At 39.2% G+C, this 21861-nt stretch overlaps 1 protein-coding gene across 1 annotated transcript; it reads left to right on the top strand.

The window, feature by feature from the left end:
- Positions 1 to 12102: 12102 nt before the first annotated feature.
- On the top strand, positions 12103 to 13047 carry LOC118663269 (olfactory receptor 56A1). The gene has a single exon (XM_036322720.1). It carries the CDS (start codon positions 12103 to 12105, stop codon positions 13045 to 13047), a length of 945 nt encoding a protein of 314 aa, XP_036178613.1.
- The last annotated feature ends 8814 nt before the right edge of the window (positions 13048 to 21861 follow it).

The raw sequence follows: 21861 nt of genomic DNA, 5'->3' as shown, positions 1-21861 counted from the left end.
TTGTGCATTGACCTATGAACCAGGAGGTCACAGTTTGACTCCCAGTCAGGACACATGCCTGGGTTGTGGGCTCAATCCCCAGGTGGTGGTGGTGGTGGGGGGGGCGGCAAGAGGTAGCCGATCAATGATTCTCTATCATCATTGATGTTTCTATCTTTCTCCCTCTCCCTTCCTCTCTAAAATAAAAAGAATATATATTTTAAAAAAGAGCTTGTATGCATATATGCATTAGCCATGGATACAGAAAATAGGGTGGGGAAGGCCTGGGGTGGGGGATGGAGGTGGGCTAGAAGGAAGTCAATGGGGGGGGGGAGGAGGCATATGTAATACTTTTAACAATAAAGATTAAAAAAATAAAATGGGGGTGCTTAGCATAAAGGCCTGGGACTTAATAAATAGACAAATGCATAGAAGTTAAACAATATGGGATCGTATAATTTACTTATATACGTAGCTCCATCAAGGCAACAGACTGCTACAATTACGCAATCCCAATCTTATGTAGAAAAACATAGATGAAAAATACATAACAGATTGTTTATACCAGTTATTTCTGATGGGTGACATTTTGCTGGACTTCAAATGAATGCTAGCATGTTGATGTATTATTTTTATAATCAAAGGAAAAATTAAAAACTTCTGTTCATTGGGCTGTTTTGTTCAGGATGAGAATACAAAGCATAACTATTAGAATGGGGGGAAAAACACATCCGTGTTTATGAGAAGAAAACTGATGAATTCAGGTGCACATTTAAAGGTCACTAGTTCGGAACTCCAGGAGAAACAAAAATAAGGATGGAAGGCATAGGAACTACAAAGCAGTCCTTTCACTCGTTATTGGCTTGATTGTAGCAACCCTTTTGAAAGTTCAGTTTTGGCCATCAGTTTCGGGGCTATCTTCACAGCCCTACTGCTTTCCAGGTGCACTACTCCCAGCACAAGTGAATGGAGCTGTGTTACCACGTTCCCAGCAGAAAGGCTCCTGCCCAGCTTGTTCACTGAGTTGTTATCTCTTTGTTCTTCTCGTTGTATCTGTTACGGATGGGCCTAACCTCCCACTCCCCCCGCAACTGTGCAATATAAAAGGACAGGAAGCTCCAGCGAGGCAGCAGACTGCTACAATTACCTCAGTCCCAAACACATTTATAAAAGGGCACCAGGAGAATGTTTCTGCCCATTTTCCAATGTAAGGTAGCTTAGGCAGTGACAGCTGCAGGTGGATCAAATGAGACAAAGAAATTAAACAGATTATTACCTAACAAAAAAATTCATATATCAAATTATTCCTCTGTTAAACATATTTTTTGCCTGAGTCCTTTCAGATATAAGTAATTATAGTATATGTATCTCCTCCTATAATTATTAATTCATTTATATGCATTTAGTTTTCATTAGAATGTCATTTGCATGCAATGGAAGTCCCATTGCTGGGAAAACTGAAATTGGTTGAATAATTAGTTCAGCCTGTTCTCAAAATTTAACTTGCCTTGTTGAAACTCCCATTTTTTGACTTATCTAATTTCTGTGGTTGATCTACTTGTAAAAGTTAGATTTGAAACATACTAATTTCTGACTCACATTTTCAACTATCCTCAGTACAATCACAGTTGTTGGACAGCAAGATTACAGAGCCATTGATAGAATCCACTCTATATCTATTCATTTCTCTTGCCCTGGCTTTATTCTTTGTCTAGCTTAGATTCTATAATGTGTTGTTTAATTATTCTCTTGAAAACAATCTAACCTTCTTTGTTCTCTCCCTCCATTGTAGTTGCTGGAAAAAACCCCAAACTCTATTCAAATATAAAAGCCCATTTCCTCTGTGAAAGATTGAAAGTTGCTAGAAAAATTCCCCTACATAAATTTATTGATTTTACATTAAATTTATTATCACATGTAAACTCAACAATACCCAGAAATCTTGCTGTCTGATGCCATTCTAGTAAATAGGCTCATATCCACCAAATTCTCTAAGACAGAATCCTAAGAATCATATTTGATTTCTACATTGAATACCTAATTTCTAATTCATCAGTATATCTACTTGATAATTCTTCCAAAATATGTTCATTCCAATTTATTTCCTCTATCGCCAGTCTGGTTCAGGCCACCACCCTCCCTTGCCTGGATCATGTAATAGTCTTCTGCTGGCTTCTCTGTTTCTACTCTTGTTTTCCCTTCAGTTCATATCTTTCTTCCTTAAAGCCTCTGGTCTACCTTATCTAAAGTGTTGCTCCTATGGTAATGCCCTAGGATGGCACATGGCAGGAGTCTGCACATTTTCTTATGTATGATTATTAAAGCTGCATATATTTGTTCTATAACTTTATCTCTGTGTTTAAAAGAATAAGATTTAAAATTATGTAAAATTAGATAATATGTGCACATGATTCAGTTAGCATTACTTTTGATTGCATATAATAGAATATCCAAATAATGATGGCTTAAGCAAACATTTTTTTCCTTCCATGTAAAAGAGTTTCAGAGGTGAATATTCAGGGCTTCTGGAGCTTCACCAATGTCTCTCTTTTTGTTTTATTATGCTAAGAATCTGACTTTAGTTCTCAGAGTTGCTGAATGTTTCAGGCGGTTGTTAGAAATTCAGGCATCAATCTTGTGCCTGTTCCATGAGGAAAGAATGAAGGCAAATGGCTTTCATTTCTCAACTGAGTTAGTCCACACTAAAGGGTCTTCTTGGAAACCCCACCAAGTGACATCTACTAACATTTGGAATCTGTATTTGGCAGTATATGTGGGTAACCAAATAAAACCATGGTTTTTGTTGCTAAGGAAGAATGGGGGGTATTGGGTAAACAACTAGCAATCTTTAACATACCATTTTATTCCTGTCTGCCACACACACAATTGTCTTACTCTTGTAGGTTTCTTATGTATTCTTCCAGAGATAACTTGATTATATATGAAATATCCTATATAATAAAAGGTTAATATGCAAATTGTCCCCTCAGGAGTTTGACTGCTTGCTATGATGTGTGCTGACCACCAGGGGCAGCGCAGAATGAAGGAAGGCCCCACCTGGCATCCAGCTACTGGGAGAAGGAAGGCCCTGATCGTCCCTGATTGCCCGCCAAGCCTAGGGACTCTACCTGTGCACGAATTTCATGCACTGGGCCTCTAGTATATGATAAAGATATATTAATTTATATGTATTTGTCATATAGTATTACAAAATTATTTTGTGTAACATTCTATGTACTGTTTTGCCTCTTGTTTTTTTTTTTTAATGTATTTTATTGATTTTTTACAGAGAGGAAGGGAGAGGGATAGAGAGTTAGAAACATCGATGAGAGAGAAGCATCGATCAGCTGCCTCCTGCACACCCCCTACTAGAGATGTGCCCACAACCAAGGTACATGCCCTTGACCAGAATCGAACCTGGGACTCTTTAGTCCCCAGGCCGACACTCTATCCAGTGAGCCAAACCCGCAAGGGCTGCCTCTTGTTTGTTTGTTAATCAATATATCTTTGAAATTATCCTAATAAGTACATTTAGAGATGCCTATTTTCTTTTGACAACCACACACTTAGAATGAGCTCTTATAAGGGTAGGACCACGTTTGCCTCATTCACCAGTATACACAGCAGTAAGTAGTTAGTAAGCATTTGTTTAATGGATGGGGCACACAAATAGCAAATGCCAGAGTAAGATTCTAATATGCTTGTGATTGGAATGATTTCATTTCCATGGTCTTATGTACAACCTTGATGTGTTAAATTATATTGAACTCTCTTTGCATTCTTTAGGAGATAAATGTATTTATTGGTTAAAAAAATGTTAGCCGTTTGCTGAACTCGATTTGCTAGGATTTTCTTTCGGATAGCAATACCTACAGTCACATTCCTCAGTCTAGTGGAGACTGTAGAGAAGAGTCAATAAAACACAGATTTTGGAATCAGACAAGTGGTGACCAAGGTGGGTAACTGTGTGACTTTGGCTATCACCTCTCTATCTGTCCCCTACACAGTGGGGATAATAGCTCCTTTTTTATTATTTTTAATTTTTTGTATTTTATTTTTATTTATTTATTTAAAAAATCTTTATTGTTGAATGTATTGGGGATAATAGTTTCTACTCTGAAGAGTTGCTCATTCATGTCTAAGGGGGATGAGTCAATGAAAAAAATACATATAAAGGACACAAAAGGTTTTGGTCATTCAGAAAGCACTCAAAACATTGGAGTTATTATTGTAATAAAGGATCTTGATTTTTAGTCTCTTTTCCTACATTTTCATTCATGTTTGTGTTTCAGGCTTATGCACCAGACCCCTGACTTCTGGATTCTAGGAAAGTTCTTATTTTAGTTTCAAACCACTCCATCCTTTATATTGCAACTCCTTACATGCAGGAGCACCATAAGTCAGAGTTCCCAAAGGACTCAGCAACTCATCACCCAAGTCTCTGTTTCCTAAGCCACTTTTTCCCACCTGGGTCTAAGAAGGTGGGGGCAGAAGAGGAATAAGGATCTCATAAACCTCTCAAGATTTATTTATCCAAGTCGCAGTATGGTTACCACTGCAGCTGATACATCATCATGGACTCATCCTTTTACATCTTCTGTAAGTTCCAGGGTCAAGGGAGAGTATTACAGGCTGTATTGGATCTATGTAGGAAGAGTGACAAGGCAGGCAGGAGTCCTTTTCTAATAGGCAAGCTCCAGTAAACAGGGAGAAAAGGCAACGCGGAGGTTGAAGGAGAGGTATGGTGATTCTGGATGTGTTAGCATCCAAATATCCTGTAAGATGCCTTCTACTTTCTCTTTTTCCCTCTGCATTCCTTGCTTGGTTAGGAGACTTAGTGCAAGAAGATAATTGGGCTTCATCTTTTCTGATCAGTAAAGAATGGAGGTCTATGCATTCGACAATTGATAAAGTGTATAAAATGATGCATTTAGTATATCACTGGACACCTGAACCTGAATTCAGAAGAAAATATTGATGAAGAAGCTTCCACTCAACTCTGTTCCAGTACACAGCTTAAACTGGAGAGAGAAATTTTTCTTTAGATGGATAGAAAGCTCTTATTCATATTTCACCAAACTCAGTTTTTCTGTGATATTCTCTCTCCTCCTCTATCTCTCTCTCCCATCCCTCTCTCTTCTTTCGCTCTTTTTTCCCAAGTTACCTATTCATATATTTTAAAATTATCACCAATGTTCTTTGTCTTTTGGCAGGCCACACATCTATAATTTGTAGCAATACCTCTCCAAAAGGAAACCATGCTTTGTATCATCCTGTAACACGATTACATCTCAGTTTGACAAGGAATTTCTTAATACATAGTGTCCTGAATTGGATAGAATACTCCAGGCAAACTAACCAGAACAGAGTTGAGAAAGATTCTCAACTACTTTGCTCTTGACACTGTGCTTCTATGAAATAAATTAATACATAGAGTACACTTAAGAGAATGGCTGGTATATTCTGGACAATGGATATGTCAACTAAATTTGTCAATCCAGTTTTAGAGTCCCTGCATTAACTTTTACTCTATGTACCACATTATCAGTCAATGTTCACGGATGCACTTCCACCTGTCAGAACATCTAGGAATCTGTTCCCGTTTCGTTCTCTCCTATTTCAGATTTTCTCATGTCTTCCTTCCTTCCTTCTCTTCTCCAACGTTAAATGGTAAAGAAATGGACTTTAATAGACTTGGAGCTAAAGTGATAATGCTGGCTGGCTGAAGGCAAATGTCCTGGGCTAATGAGTTTCAGGCAATAGAGGTTTGACTTTTCCACAAGTAAATGGCCAACATATGATGACTGGAAGCAAGTACACAGGAGAATTGATTAGCAAGTGGCCTTTGAGAAGGAACATAAGCGGTATGAAGATCATGTGAAACAATGCTAGGAAAGGACCAAGTGCTAAGAAGGGCGTTCAGTAGGGATGAGGAAATAGGATATGGGACGCTATGGGTCAAGGAGGATGCGGGGAGAGGAGATTTTGTATGGAGAAGTTGGTAATGATTTGGACTGAAAGAAATTTGAGAAAATTCTTACCGAAATAATTAGGGACAATAGAGTTGTTTTGTGTTTGTATTAGGGCAAGGGCAAAAGACTTATGTCAGAGCCCTATCCCAGGTTTTTACCATCAACAAGGACAGGCTCTTGAGGATCACCTGCATGCAGCAGCACGGGTAAGCCCCCAAGTTCCAACATGCATTTTGTGCCATTCCCTGACCCTTGCAGCCCACCACACAAGCCCACAGAAACAATCATTCGTAGTGTTGAGTAGAACTTCTTTTCCCTGCCTCGGTGTCCTCTTCAGCACACTGAAACTCTGATTAATTCTCTCCTCTTACATTCTCTTCTTGAAATTTCCCAGCAAGATAAAACACTAAGTCACAGTAATTCAAAATATTTTTCAATGGACTTTTATTAAGAATCTATGAGATATTAGATAATATTAGGCTGTATAAATGGAAAAGTGCACTTTAGTTGTCCTTACATATAGGGGTATAGGGCAAGGAACAAAAGCTATGTGTTAAGGGTTTCAAAGAAAATTATAGCAATAATAGAAGTTGCTTACTTGACGGACTAACTACTCCAATTATCTTACTTTCCTTCTGAATTTTATACTTTCCTTAAACAAATAAACATGAGCAGTATGTTTCTTTTTTCGTCTTGCCTTTTACTTTACTTACAAGCTTGAGATGAGGCTCTTTAGCTACATAGTCAATCTTCCCTATTTACACTTCCAACTGCTTTCATTCTGGTTTCTATTGTCACCAGTCTAATGAGGTCCAGATTACTAATGACAACCTTTTAATAAAAATTAATAGCTTTCCAGCCCTGACTGGGTGGCTCAGTTGGTTGGAGCATTGTCTTGTACACTGAAAGGTTGGTGGTTCTATTTCTGGTCAGGGCACATACCTAGGTTGTGGGTTCGATCTTGGGTTGGGGAGCATATGGGAGGCAACCAATCAATGTTTCTCTCTTACATTGAAATATATCTCTCTCTCTTCCTCTTTCGCTCTCTCTCTAAAAATATCAATAAAAACATATCCTTGGGGTGAGGATAAAACAAATGTATTAGCTATTCTTATTCTCATGTTATCCTGAGTGTCTGCTTAACTGAAAAGTTGGTCATTCACTCCTAGTAATTTTCCCCTCAATGTTTCTAGGCTACCATATTCTTCTAATTTTCTTCATGCTTTTCCAGACTCTCTGTTTATGTCTCTCTGTTTCTCTTTTTTTGAAATTTTTTTAAGGTTGCTGTTTTCCAGGGTTTCAATCTCAGCCTTATAATTTTCTGACTCCATCAGCTATGTACTGATGCTCTTTCAATTTTTACCTTAAACCAGGATCCTACTAATCTGTTCAAATTCTTCATTTCCGACAGCCCAAGATAAATCTCCATGTGGAGATTATAAACAACTCAGCTTTGACATAAACCCATGTGCATTAAACATGCTATTTGCCTGTGTTTCATCTATTTGCCTGTGTTTCATTAGTAATCTGGACCTCATTAGACTGGTGACAATAGAAACCAGAATGAAAGCAGTTGGAAGTGTAAATAGGGAAGATTGACTATGTAGCTAACGAGCCTCATCTCAAGCTTGTAAGTAAAGTAAAAGGCAAGACGAAAAAAGAAACATACTGCTCATGCTTATTTGTTTAAGGAAAGTATGTGGTTTTATTTACTTATTCAAATAGGAAAACAGGGCATCACTCTGGGCTTCTCACCTACTGTCTCTTTCATAACTGATTTGTCACTGAATTCTCTGTCTACCTAACCATTGAAATATGCCCCTTCTTTCCATTCTCAGTGCTTCAGTCTTTGTTCAGATGCTTACTATTTCCCATCTGGACTATTGTATCATCCTTTCTTTCTGCTTCTGATCTCTTTTTACCCAAATCTATCCATAACATTGCATCCAGAATCATATTCCCATAGCCCCTATCTAGTCATATCTCTCTCTAGTAGAAATATTTTTGTCTTCTCTTTATCTATAAAATTAATTCTAAAATCTTTAGCATAGCAAAGGTCCTTCATGATCTGACTTTCTCTCTTTTTATAAAACTCCATTTTCTGCTCTTTGTTTCAACTAACCATCTTCTTGGCTCCAGCCAGATTAAATATTACATAGAATTTCCCTCCAAAGTTTTTCTCCAACTCATTGCCATGCCTTTACACAATCCATTTCATATACTACCTGAAATATCCAACCTACAGTTATGCCTTCCACATCCATCAAAACTCAACTAAGGTGCTAGCAACTTTAGAAAGGCTTTCCTTTTTTCCCCCTCAGGCTGATTAGGATATTTTATTTTGTATCACTTTATCACTCTGCTCATAGGACTAGCAATGAATTCATCCTACAAATATTTTGGGCACCACTTCATGCCAAACAATGTGCCAATGGCCCCTTCTTTCATGGCATGAAATGTCTAATTGGACTTCAGGGGAAATGTATTTAACCAAATTATCACACATGTGTAACTATAAATTGTGAGGGTAAAGCAGAATACTATCTATATATAAAAAAGCCTAAGTGACTGTTACGACTGAACGACCAGAATGACCAGTCGCTATGATGCACACTGACCACCAGGGGGCAGATGCTCAATGCAGGACCTACCCTCTGGTGGTCAGTGTGCACCTACAGCCAACCTCCCATGGCTGGCCAACCTCCCACAGTCTCTCCCCCCAGCTGGTCCCTCCTCCCGGCCAGCCACCTAGATTGGCCTGATCGTGATGGCCAGCCAACCTCCTGCAGTCTCTCTCCCCATTTGTCTCCCAGGTTGGCAGGCCCTGACCACCCCAGTCCCAATTGGCCCAGCCCCAGTTAGGACTGGGCAAGATGACCCTGATTGGCCCTGATCGCTGGCTAGGCCTAGGGACCCCACTGTGCACGAATTCGTGCACCGGGCCTCTAGTAGAAACATAAAATAGGAGATTTTGATGTTGTCTAGAGAGGGTTAGAAAAAATCTCCCAGAGAAGGGAATATTTGAACTGAGATGGAAAGGATGTGTAGAAAGTATGTGGGTGCATGTGTAGAAGCATAGGATGCACAGTCTTTGGGAGAAATGGGATCAGAAATGCAAGTTGTATTTGAAGAGCTGAAAGAACAGTATGGCTGGAGTTCAGGAGGCAAGAGATAGAGGGGTATCAGATGAGATTAAAAAATGAGTAAGGAGTTAAAGGATATATCACCTTGTATTTATTCACTCATTTACTTATTTACTAAGTAATTTATTCATTGAACCAGGAGGACCTATGAAGGAATCTACTTATACACTGTACCTATAGTGATGAAAAAACTCCCACCCAACGGACATGGTTTCTTTTCTCATGAACTTATCTATCTATCTATCTATCTATCTATCTATCTATATAAAAACCTAAGTGACCGTTATGACCAAATGATCAGAATGACTGGAACGACCAGTCAATCAGTTTCTATGACACACACTGCCCACCAAGGGGCAGACACTCAATGCAGGAGCTGCCCCTGGTGGTCAGTGTGCTCCCACAGCCAACCTCCCATGGTTGGCCAACCTCCCATGGTCCCTCCCCCTGGCTGGCTAGCCCTGATCTGCCCTGATTGGGGCCGGCTGGCCAACCTCTCACAGTTTCTCCCTCCGGTCCTACCCCCCAGCCAGCAGGCCCTGATTGGCCTGGCCCTGATCAGGACTGGGTGAGACAGCCCCAATCGGCTCTGATTGCTGGCCAGGCCTAGGAACCGGATTGCCAGCCAGGCATAGGGATCCTACCCATGCTTGAATTCGTGCACCAGGCCTCTGGTGATCTAATATTGCTCAAATTAAAGCTTCTGTTTTATTCTATCAACAATGAAAAACCAATAACATATTTTAAGCAGATGAGTGGCAAGATCAGATTTCTGTATTAAAATATTTCTCTAATTTCAATGTAAGGAATAGTTTTATAATGAAACCTAGAATGCATTAGGAGGTAATTTCATTTAAGAGATAATGGTACTTTAGTCTTGGGTGGTGACAGTGGAGATACTAGTAGAGAAGTAAGTGGACTAAAGAGCTAATTAAAAGGGAAGTTTGACAGGTCTTGAATGGTAGGTTTGTAATGGGTGATATAGGTGAAGAATATGTTCAAATGTCTAGTCTTTAGCTTGTGGAGGAGTCCGGATCTATATGCCATTCACTGAGATAGGAGATGCTACAAAAAGACCAAGTTTGGAAGAAAAATTTGGAGTTGATTTTGGACTTGATGAGTTTTGGATATCTTTGAGAGACCCAAGTTAATATGTCATGTAGGCTTTTAAAGAATTCTAGGTTTGAGGTATATAACTCAGTAATAATCAACACAGAGATGGTGATAATTATCTGAGGATACAGAGCAGAGAAAATAAGTGGAAGAAAGAGGAAAACAGACTAGCACAGATGAGAAAAGGAAATCAAAGAGAACTCAGGATTGAATCTTGAAACTGATACCAAGGTGGTGGATGTAAGACATGTCAGAAACAATGAGAAGGAGACCAGGAGGTCTGAGATAAACCAGGGTGCAAACTAAGCCGAAGGGAATGTTTCAAGGACGAGGAGCTGGTCAATTGTTTTAGCAAGATTCAGCAACCTACAAGTAATTTTTTGAGAGAGTTTTTGTGGAAATTAATGGAAAAGAAGCCACACTGAAGTGAGTTATGGAATGGATATGCAGGGAGGAAATGGAGGTGGTAAGTATAACAGTGCTGTGAGAAGTTTGGATGTGAAGGAAAGGAAAGAAAGAAATAGCTGAAAGGCAAAAAGGAGGCTTTCTAATTTTTTATATTTAAAGATGAAAGATACTGATAATGTTTGAAAGACAAGGCGGATTCAGTAAAGAAGCAACTATGAATCAAAATTGGGAACTAGAATGCACAATTGATTGTATAAATACAGGCTGAGAGGGCTAGGAGTCAATGTAGAGATGGAAGGTTTGACATTTTGAGGACGGACAGATTCTATTTAATGTGAGTAAGCAGTGAAAGGATGGGAGACTGTGCAAGTAAAATTGTAATTTTTCTCTTAGGAAGTTGAAGAAAATCTCACTGGGCACATTCCCTTTTCTCTGTGAGGTAGTAATTGATGTCACCTTCCAAGAGAAGAAGAGTTCAAGGATTGAAAAGAATAAAGGTTGAAAAGGGCCTTGGCAAGAGGGAAGAGTTGATTAGGAAAGCTTTGTAGGATGGACAGGAAATATTGTGGGCCCATTTGAAGTTGGTAACTATAAATTTATAGTGCAATCAGCCTTTCCTGTTGGTTTATTCTAAGAGTTCCAGGAAAAGAAATGGTTATATTCCAATAGTATTGGGATTTTAGTAAAGGTTGAATTTAAGCAAATTTATATTCTATTCTCTTCTAGATTATCATAAGTTTGGGGAGGGGATACAACAATATTATCCATCTTAACTTATATTGGTATATGGTAGTAGGTGAGGACCTAAATAGGTGCTTTTCCCCCTTGAAATGTCAACAATTATCTCAAAACACCTATTTAAAAATTTAAAATAACACCCATTAAAAAAACATCGTATTCACCATAGGTTAGTTGCCTCCCTCAACATATATGAGATTACTATACAAAGTAGGAATGTTTTTAGCCTCTCTCCTTTATACTACTAACATTGTTCTTTTCTTAAACTGGTACCATGCTGATCTAACTTGAAAATCTAATTATTTCACGGATCCATTTTTTCTCCATAGACTGTGGCATTATTTGTTAAGTCTCACCACTCTACCAAAAGAGAAAAGAAAAAGAAAAAGAAAAAGAAAAAAATTCTTTTGGAAGGAATTGACATGCCTTTTTATCTATACTTAGATCTCTCAAAAAGTCTTCACCCTCCTTTTAAACTACTCACTATCTAATTTAAATGGCATATTACCAACATGATATGTGTATGGATGTTCAGATAACATTTTGAATATTAACCATTCCTGATTATTGCACTAAAAACAAAATAAAACATTGACTGGAATTTTCCTTATTTGGGAAATATCCTATATATAATTAGCTTCCTAAAGAGTAAGTGAGAGGAATACTTTTGAAGTCAATTTAAAAAATTACGTCTTACATCTGACTGTACAAATAGTTAAGAGAAACCTTCTCAGCTCAAGATTAATTCAATGGCTTCACCCAGCAACTACTCCACTGCTCCAGTCTCCGAATTCCTCCTCATCTGCTTCCCTAACTACCAGAGTTGGCAGCACTGGCTGTCCCTGCCCCTCAGCCTCCTCTTCCTCCTGGCCATGGGGGCCAATGGTATTCTTTTGATCACCATCCGACTGGAGGCCTCTCTGCATGAGCCCATGTACTACCTGCTCAGCCTGCTCTCACTACTGGACGTTGTGCTCTGTCTCACCGTCATCCCCAAGGTCCTGGCCATCTTCTGGTTTGACCTCAGGTCCATCAGCTTCTCTGCCTGCTTCTTCCAGATGTTCATCATGAACAGTTTCCTCCCCATGGAGTCCTGCACATTCATGGTCATGGCTTATGACCGCTACGTGGCCATCTGCCACCCACTACGGTACCCATCCATCATCACTGATCAATTTGTGACCAAGGCTAGTATCTTTATTGTCGCACGAAATGCCCTTCTCACTGCGCCCATTCCTATTCTCTCTGCCCAGCTCCATTATTGTGGAAAAAATGTCATTGAGAACTGCATCTGTGCCAACCTGTCTGTGTCCAGGCTCTCCTGTGACAATTTCACCCTGAACAGACTCTATCAATTTGTGGCTGGTTGGACCCTACTGGGCTCAGATTTCATCCTTATCTTCCTCTCCTACACCTTCATCCTAAGAGCTGTGCTTAGATTCAAGGCCGAGGGGGCTGCAGTCAAAGCCCTGAGCACGTGCAGCTCCCACTTCATCCTCATCCTCTTCTTTAGCACCATCCTGCTGGTTGTGGTGTTGACAAATGTGGCCAGAAAGAGGGTCCCTATGGACATCCTGATCCTGCTCAATGTCCTTCATCACCTCATACCCCCTGCCTTGAACCCCATTGTATATGGGGTTCGGACCAAAGAGATAAAACAAGGAATTCAGAAATTGCTGCACAGAGAAATGTGAATATGTAGAAAAGGTGTCTAAATCCTTCTCCCCTTTTTGCTTAGTGATTTTGCTTGGGTAGCAATGCCTAGAAATGCCTGTGAGTGAGAAAGTATTATGCACATGGAGGCTTACTTCATAATCTATCCAGACACCTTTCTTTATTCTCTTTGCTTGGTTCAGGTAAAGTTAGGCAAGAGGGAGAAACACATATTTCTTGAGTAACTGCTTTGAGCCTAGACAATCATATTTAAGTAATTTCATCTTCACAACATCCCTGAATGCATCATTACTTACATTTAACAAAGTAAAAAATGCTTTTAAGAGAGGTAACTGGCAAAGATCACATATCTGGAGAGGTATAGAGTAGATATCAAAATCCAGGCTATAGAGTCTAAGTTCTTTCTACAGAAATGCTTTTTCAAGTGCAATTGAAGCTGGAGACCAGTCTTCCACCCTACTCTCCTTTGGCCTGTGATTGTCCTTCTGGCTGTCCATATGTATTTCCTGCCTATACCTACTTCCTTGAGAGCCAGGGTGTTCTTAGAGAAGGCAGAGTCCTGCCCAACAAACCATCTGCAGGACCAAGGGAGAAGAGTGTTCACAATGGTATAATACAATACCAGCTTTTTATTCTATCCTCCACAACCTTATTACCTTCAGGGAGACTTGAAAATGAGGATACAGGTGGAGAGAGAGGATACCAATGGGGTGGAAAATGGAGAAACGGACCAGAACAGTGAGTTGGCCACTTTCCCTATGTGCTTGAGTTACCCATGCAGTGAACTGAAAATCTAGTCTCATTTGATCTGTTGACTCTGCCCAAGCACTCTAGCTGAAGGTGGGAAGGCATGGCATACTATCAGGTTTCTGGATAACAGTGGGCAAGTCAGGAGAGAAGATATCACACCCATTGTTTTTAGAAAATTTAATGTAAGCAATTGATTAAATGGGTATTGGAGAATTGAACAGAAAAAAAGAGGATGGTGTAACATGGAGATAGTACCTGCAGGAAGAACCTTACATTTAGGAAGAGTTTGGGTCATTAAAACATAGAACCCACTGAACGGATGGGTTCAGGAACTACTGATGTCACAGGAACTCTGAGGAGGTACCCTTAGAGCTGGGGCTAAGACCAGCCTGGGCATCACAAAGCAGACTGTGAATGACAGGCTTTAAGGCTGAGAGACAGGAGTTAATGACTGTATGGCTCCTCCTGGTTGAGTCAGAAAGCTTTGAAAGACATGAGTGACATCTGTAACGGCGCCCTGCAGTGCACAATGCATCCCAGGGAACTGGAGTCAGAATCAAGTCCTCCGTTGCAAGTAGGCAAAGAGACACTACGTAATGTCACAGGGGCAACTTTCATAACTATGAAAAAATCTGCATGAAGTTGGCAGCAGGAATAGAGATTGGCTGCCCCACACTAGCAATTAGATTGAGTAACTGCAACTCACTGCTCGTGTGGGCTCCAGGTTCTCCAAGGCCACACCCAATAATAGCAGGAAAGAAAACGACACCCATTCGCCTACAAGAAGGGGCTTTTAACACTCTTATGTTCTCAGACTTGGTTCTCATTTTCTCAAGCCAGAGCCACAAGTGTGACTTGATACTTGTCACTGTTATAAAGAAGAGCATTCTCTACTAGGGCTTCTCTACATTCCTGGCTGCTAGAAGGGTTTTATCCCCCACCATCTTCCTATTGTCCCTCCCAGGACAGAATGGCCAATTTTAACACCGATTGCTCAAAATGATACTAATAATCTCAGTATCCTCATATATTGATCACAAGGACAGCAATCATAATAAAATAAAGTGCTCAAGTGTTTTGAGCACTAGTAAACTATCAGTGTCTGTGCAAGATAATCTTTAATAAGAGCCTTCTGTGGATGATTATAAAATGAGGTTTGTTTTTTTAAATCCAGCAGAGGGGATAGAATTCATAGAAGTATGACACATGTGGCCCGGTAATATTTTCACACATTTGGTCCCCTCTGTTGGTCTTTCTCGGAGTGCTTTCTCTAACTCTGCTATGCTTTCACCCACGTGCAAACCCAGAAGGGACTCGAAGAGGAGTTTATTAGCTGATCAAAATATAGATTCTAATTTCTGATCCTAATTCCTGAATCTGGCTTCTCTAGATTAATTCAAATAGCCATCATAATTATGAGAAGTTTACTCAAAGTGGTATACACAGGAATAGAAACTACCAATTTATTGTAGGGGTTGTTAAAATATACAGAGACTAGCACACCAGTTGTCATTCATCATAGTAACTAGCACAATTGTAGCCCATTGAGGGGCTCAGTAAACAGTCTCTTACTTACCATATTGAAGTGGCTAAATGAAGGCTTGACAAATAGTGTTTTCAACGGGTCTCTAGTTTCACAGTAGTAAAGCCCTAAATAAAAGGAATGGACAAGCCGCATCCTTAAGGTTGGCTCTCTGCTCTGTTCTGAGGGGGAGAAGTTAAGACCATTGTTTCTCACAGAATGGTCAAGAAACTGGTCACAATGGTCCTAAGACAGGTTTTGGGGTGAATCCATACCAGGTAAAGGTGATGGGGAAACAGGATTACTCAAGAAAGCAGATATGGAAGGGCAAACAGAACTCTGCTTAAAGTTCCCATCGCATTAAAAATGAACTCTGGTAGAAATCTTTGAACACTGTCCCAAGTGGATACAATGAACTATCATAAGCTTCAGGCACTTTAAATTGGTGGGGTATAAAAGGAATAAATGTCCAGTTATAAGTATTAGGGATGTAATTTATAAAATGATAACTATAGTTAGCACTGTGTATGGTATATTGGAAAGCTGAGTAAATCCTAAAAGTTCTTATTACAAGGGGAAAAAGGCTTTTTTTTTTTTTGTATTTGTGTGAGATGTTGGATATTAACTAAACTAATTGTGTTAATCATTTCCCAACAAATGTAAGTAAAATCATTATGCTGCACACTTTAAACTTATAAGGGGCTGTATATCAGTTACATCTCAATAAAATGGAAAGAAAAAATAAATTGACGAGGTACAGTTGTTTTGTCAGCTTAACTGAGAAAATCTGTGAAGAGTCACTTTGCTAATATAAGCTGACTATGGTCCAATTGTACTGGAAGGGGGTGTATTAAGAACATGAGGAAGGGGAGGGGAATGGCTTACCAATAGCCACTCACCTCACTGGCTGGTTTGAAGGCCAGTCACATTTGCATGAGAAATTTGCAACGAACACAGAGCCTTTTGAGAAAGAATATTTGAAACCACTGTATGCTGCTATTCAGGAAAAGAGCAGATTTAAATCAAGACCTACTGACAAGAGAGAGCAACAAGTGCCCTGGAATTAAATATCTGGAGGAAAAAGAGAGTCTGTGTTGGCGACCATTGCTCAAAACAAAGACCTAAATATTGTTGAGCAAACAAAACTATGTTTTCTCTGTATTATGAAATAAAACCAGGGGAGCCTCTTAGTACATAGTGATCCTGAAGCTCTATGGAGCTCTGGGATATATTCTAAACATATAGTATTAGATGCTCAATGTGGGACAGCAAGTCTGTGCGGCCACGGAGTCTAAACATACTGGCTTTACTGCCACGATTAAATAAAAGCTTCATTGTGGGGAAATCCACAGTGCCCCCTTGTGGCCATCAATGGAAATAGCAACACTGGAGTGAATTCCCTTCTCAACCTCTGCTTGGTGTTTGAAAGGGACGGACAATTCTGGGCTGAGAAAACTCCTGAGATCTCCAACACTTAGGGGGAGGGTAGCGGGTAGCTTCAAGAAGAACATACTGTATTTCCTGAAGGCACAGGGAGATTTGAATGATCAATTTCAAAAATAAAAGACATAACAATTCATACTCTGGTTTTCTGTCCCCAGTGACATTTAAGAGTCAATATCATCAATGATATGAGTCAAGTATTCAAAAAGGTAGACTGTATATTGGTATTTAATAAGATGTTATATTAGCTGTATTTGGCTACAGAATATATATAGTAGTAACTTTTTAAAAACCTGCTCAACCAAAAAATAAGTTATTGAGTATTTTATATATGAACATAGTAATGATTAGCATAGATAATTACCAAGAGGTAAATTACCTGCAGGGAGATTATGGACAAAATAGCCCATGAAGGATCATTATTCCCAATTATGCAGATTAGGCAATTCAGCAAAAAAGATAAATTACTAATGGTTATTCAAACTAATAGGGACTAGAAGCTAGAATGAGAAATTAGGCATGTTTGCTACCTAAATCCATTTTCCTAATTACATTGTTTAGGGAGTGAGCTACATTTTTAGACTTCAACAGGATAGCTTTGTAGTTTTCTGAAGTTTTACATACTACAGAATATAGTAGCAAAGGCATTGCACACACAAGCCCTCCATATATTGAATTAGACACTGCAAATAAAGTTAGTTGCTACAACAAAGATATCACAGTAAGTTAACACAGTAAAAGTTTACTTCTCATCCATACCCCATTCCAATGCATTGGGGCTTTGCTTCATGTCAATATTTAGGGACTTGTGCTTCTTCCATACGTGGACCTCCATGTCTAATGGTGCTTCTGAACCTGGATGTCATACAAGCAAAGGGAGGGAATGTGTAGAAGGTTTTAAGGACTCAATCTACAGATATTTACATCATTCTCTCTATCATTCCATTTGCCAGACCCCTCACATAGATCCAACCGCCCAAAGGAGACACTAGGTCACTGAATATTCATTTCTTAGGAGACATTATCTGAGAGACTCTTGCATGTAAAATATACGTTACTGCATCCCAAATCAGACTATACAAATTCTCATCTAGTCCCTGTGTGTAGCACAAAGCCCAAGACCTCTGGGGGTGTGGTCTTCTCCATGGGTTCCAGGTGTGATTCCTATTAGACAAGTCATCTTTTCCCTCCCACTACATATTTAAGGTGGAGCAGACACTGGGGACCAGACATAAAGATTCCCAGTTGGAAGTGAAGCATGGAATTCATTTAGGAATAATTTGCCAATGGTAATGCTGGAATACTTTGGGGGCAGGCATCACAACAGTTTTACCTCATGTTAGTCAGGTAAGTTCCCTGATTAGACACTGGTTATGTTCTCCGGAGGAACTCTCCTGGCCATTGTCTTCTCTGTTCTCTTGTTCTGACTTTGGGGGATTGTCCCTTCTTCAGTGTCTTCAATTGACATCAAGTGAAGCAGGCATTGGAGCACATGACTTCATTTGCAGACGCTACATTTGGAGCCTACTTCCGGTTGTAAACTATTAGGATCAATCATTGTTTCTGTTTCCCCCGCGGCGGCGTGGCTCAGTGGTTGAGTGTTGACTTACAAACCAGGAGGTCACAGTTCCGTTCCTGGCTCAGGCTTGATCCCCAGTAGTGCAGGAGGCAGCCGAGCAATGATTCTCTTTCATCATTTATGTTTCTATCTCTCCCTCTCCCTTCCTCTCTGAAATCAATAAAAATATATTTTTAAAAAGAACTTGTATGTATATATTCATAAGCCATGGATACAGACAATAGGGTGGTGAAGGCCTGGGGAGGGGATGGAGGTGGGCTAGAAAGGGGTTAAGGGGGGGGGAGAGGAGGCATATGTAATATTATTAACAATAAAGATTAAAAAAATAAAATGGGGGTGCTTAGCATAAAGGCCTGGGACATTATAAAGAGTTTATAACAGACAAATGCATAGAAGTTAAATGATATGGGATCGTATAATTTACTTATATACATAGCTCCATCGAGGCAACAGACTGCTACAATTACACAATCCCAATCCTGATATATATGTAGAAAAACAGATGAAAAATACATAACAGATAGTTATACCAGTTATTTCTGATGGGTGACATTTTGCTGGACTTCAAATGATAATATCATGTAATTTGAATGCTAGCATGTCGATGTATCATTTTATAATAAAAGGAAAAATTAAAAATTTCTGTTCATTGTGCTGTTTTGTTCAGGATGAGAATACAAAGGATAAGTATTAGAATGGTGGGAAAAGCACATCCGTGTTTATGAGAAGAAAACCGATGAATTCAGGTGCACATTTAAAGGTCACCAGTTAGGAACTCCAGGAGACAATTTAACTGACAGTATATTTTCAACAGCAACAATATATGTCAAAAAACTGTAGAAGTACATACATATGACACAAATTATATGTAAAACACATATTTGTATTACTCTATTTATATATGCATAAAATACTTGTCAATATTCAAACATTTATCCAGCTAAATTGTCACTAAAAATTTGCTTGAACTAATGAAATAGAAACATACTTTTAAAAACACAAAAGAGTTAAGAATGAAAGTCAAAACTAGAGAAGGTTATCCTGACAGATAAACTCAGGATTTAAATCATGAAGAAATCAGTATGAAATGGAGCAAAAATTTGGCAACTTCCAGGCATGAGGAGATAAAAAACAAAGGCCAGCATTTGCCAAAAATAGATTCTGATAATTATCTTCCCAACACACATTTTAAACTGGGGATATATAAACAGGGTGTGGTTGAAATGAAACTCATTAATCTTTTTGTTAACTGGTAGCTCTTAACTTGATTACATCTACAAGATCCATACTTCTAAATAAGGTTGCATTCATAGTTATCTGGGATTAGGACTTTAACATATCTTTTTGGGGGCACATTTCCAGCTATAACATTTTTTTATTCCTTATTACAAATTGTTCATATAGTTGTTGACTATAATATGTATTTTCTTAGTTCATCCTATGTAATAGAGGTAATATGCAAATTAACCCACACACCCTCACAAGATGGCTGCCTACAACCAGGCTGGCAGGGGTGGGGTTAGTGAGGAACGAACAATGACTGAACAAGCAGGCTGTGTGGGGCAACCAGGCCACTGGGGGGGGGGGGTAGTTGGGGCGATTAGGCTGGCATGGGGGGCAGTGAGGGGTGACGAGGCCGGCGGGGGGGGGGGGCAGTTGGGGGCAACCAGGCTGTCGGGGGGGGGGGGCAGTTAGGGGTGATCAGGCAGGCAGGCAGGTGAGCAATTAGGAGCCAGCAGTCCAGGATTGTGAGAGGAATGTCCGACTGCCGGGTTAGGCCTGATCTCCAGGATCGGGCCTAAACTGGCAGTGGGACATCACCTGAAGGGTCCCAGATTGCAGAGGGTGTAGGCTGGTCTGAGGGGACCCCCCCCCCCTCTTCTCCCTGTGCACAAATTTCATGCACCAGGCCTCTAGTTATGAAAATAAAATAAAATATTAGGTAATAACTGGAATAATATGACATATTCAGGATTCAACAATGACATCATTACTCTTGCTAGTGTAATCCTTGGTGTAACTTTATGCTCAGTTTTGGTTTCCTTCTTTAAGGTGGGAGAAACCATTCTTTGATGTACGTTATTTCTAACATTAGTATAGTGTTTTGTACAAAAAGGTCAAATGTTTGTTCCATGAAAAAGTAAAAGTGAGTTTATCCTTTCAACAACCCTCTGTCAGAAGATTTAATATCTCCATATTTAAGATAAGAAAATTGTGACTTCAACATGATAAATTTTTTCATTAATATCATGTAGCAATTTAGTCTCGCTCTAGTTTTACATTCCAAGTTCTAAACCTATATTGAATAATTACAGAGAAAAATAATGTTTTAATGTGAGAAAACATAGAAATTAAATCCATTAGATCAACAATAGGTTATGCAATAAATTAATTTATAAATATTCCATAAAAAACTCCATAAATTTTGAGGCTAGTGAAAAAGTTAAAAAATGAATTATTTAAAAAAATGTATAGAACAACAATTAAAAGTCAGTTTATTAACATGGAAGAATAATTCTTTCTTTTTAAGTATATAATTGCTTTTAAAATCAGAAATAAGTTGTTTTATTCTAATAAGTTTCTTGAAATTATTTACTAAAGTATTATAATATCAACTTGATATAATAAAATTCAACTAGTAAATGAAGGAAACATATATAAAAAATTAAAATTAATCACTATTTGTAAGTAATACAATATTCTTCCTAAAATATTGACAGAATAGTCTGAAAAAATTGCTATTCACAAGATCTCCAGTGTTGTCAACTAAAAACCCAGCTATATCTTATGACAATAAAACCAGTTAATATAATAGCCAAAGTGCAAAACCACAGTAACAACTGCAAGTGCACATATATGCACTGTTGAGGATCATTGACAGAACGTGATCACAGGTTGACCAGCAAGCTTGACCTGGGTAATCAGACTTCTCATCCACTCCCCTGTTCGTGGGAGGTGAAATGTACTTCCACCTACCATTCACACACTAAAGGCTGTTTCAAGGACACAGTCTTAAGAGAGTAAAATGTTGTCGAGGGAATCTGTATAAGCACTTTAAAAAAAATAGTATCTGTTGCCTGGCTGGCATGGCTCAGTGGTTGAGTGTCGACCTATAAACCAGGAGGTCAAGGTTTGATTCCTGGTCAGGGCACCTGCCTGGATTGCAGGCTCAGTCCCCAGTGTGGGGCATGTAGGAGGCAGCCAATCAATGACTCTCTCTCATCATTGATGTTTCTATCTCTCTCCCTCTCCATTTCTCTCTGAAAACAATAAAAATATATTTAAAAATAGTATCTGCTTTCTTAAAATATATTTAAAAAATAATATGTATTCGCTGAGGCAAACTAGCTAGGGCTATATGAACATTTTAAGATTCTAGCAGATCTACTTACATAGTGGCCACCTAAGACAAGCCTTGTTTGTAAGTTCTCTTGCTCATTAAACCTGCCACCTAAAATCTGCAGTGGTCTGTCTCTTTCTTCATTCTCTTCTTGCCCTCCATATGTGGGGCCGGTTTCAGATTTCACCCAGAGATGTCCC

This window comes from Myotis myotis, unplaced genomic scaffold, assembly GCF_014108235.1.
Source record: "Myotis myotis isolate mMyoMyo1 unplaced genomic scaffold, mMyoMyo1.p scaffold_m19_p_10, whole genome shotgun sequence".
Lineage (NCBI taxonomy): Eukaryota > Metazoa > Chordata > Mammalia > Chiroptera > Vespertilionidae > Myotis > Myotis myotis.
This window is presented reverse-complemented; position numbering and strand designations above follow the sequence as displayed.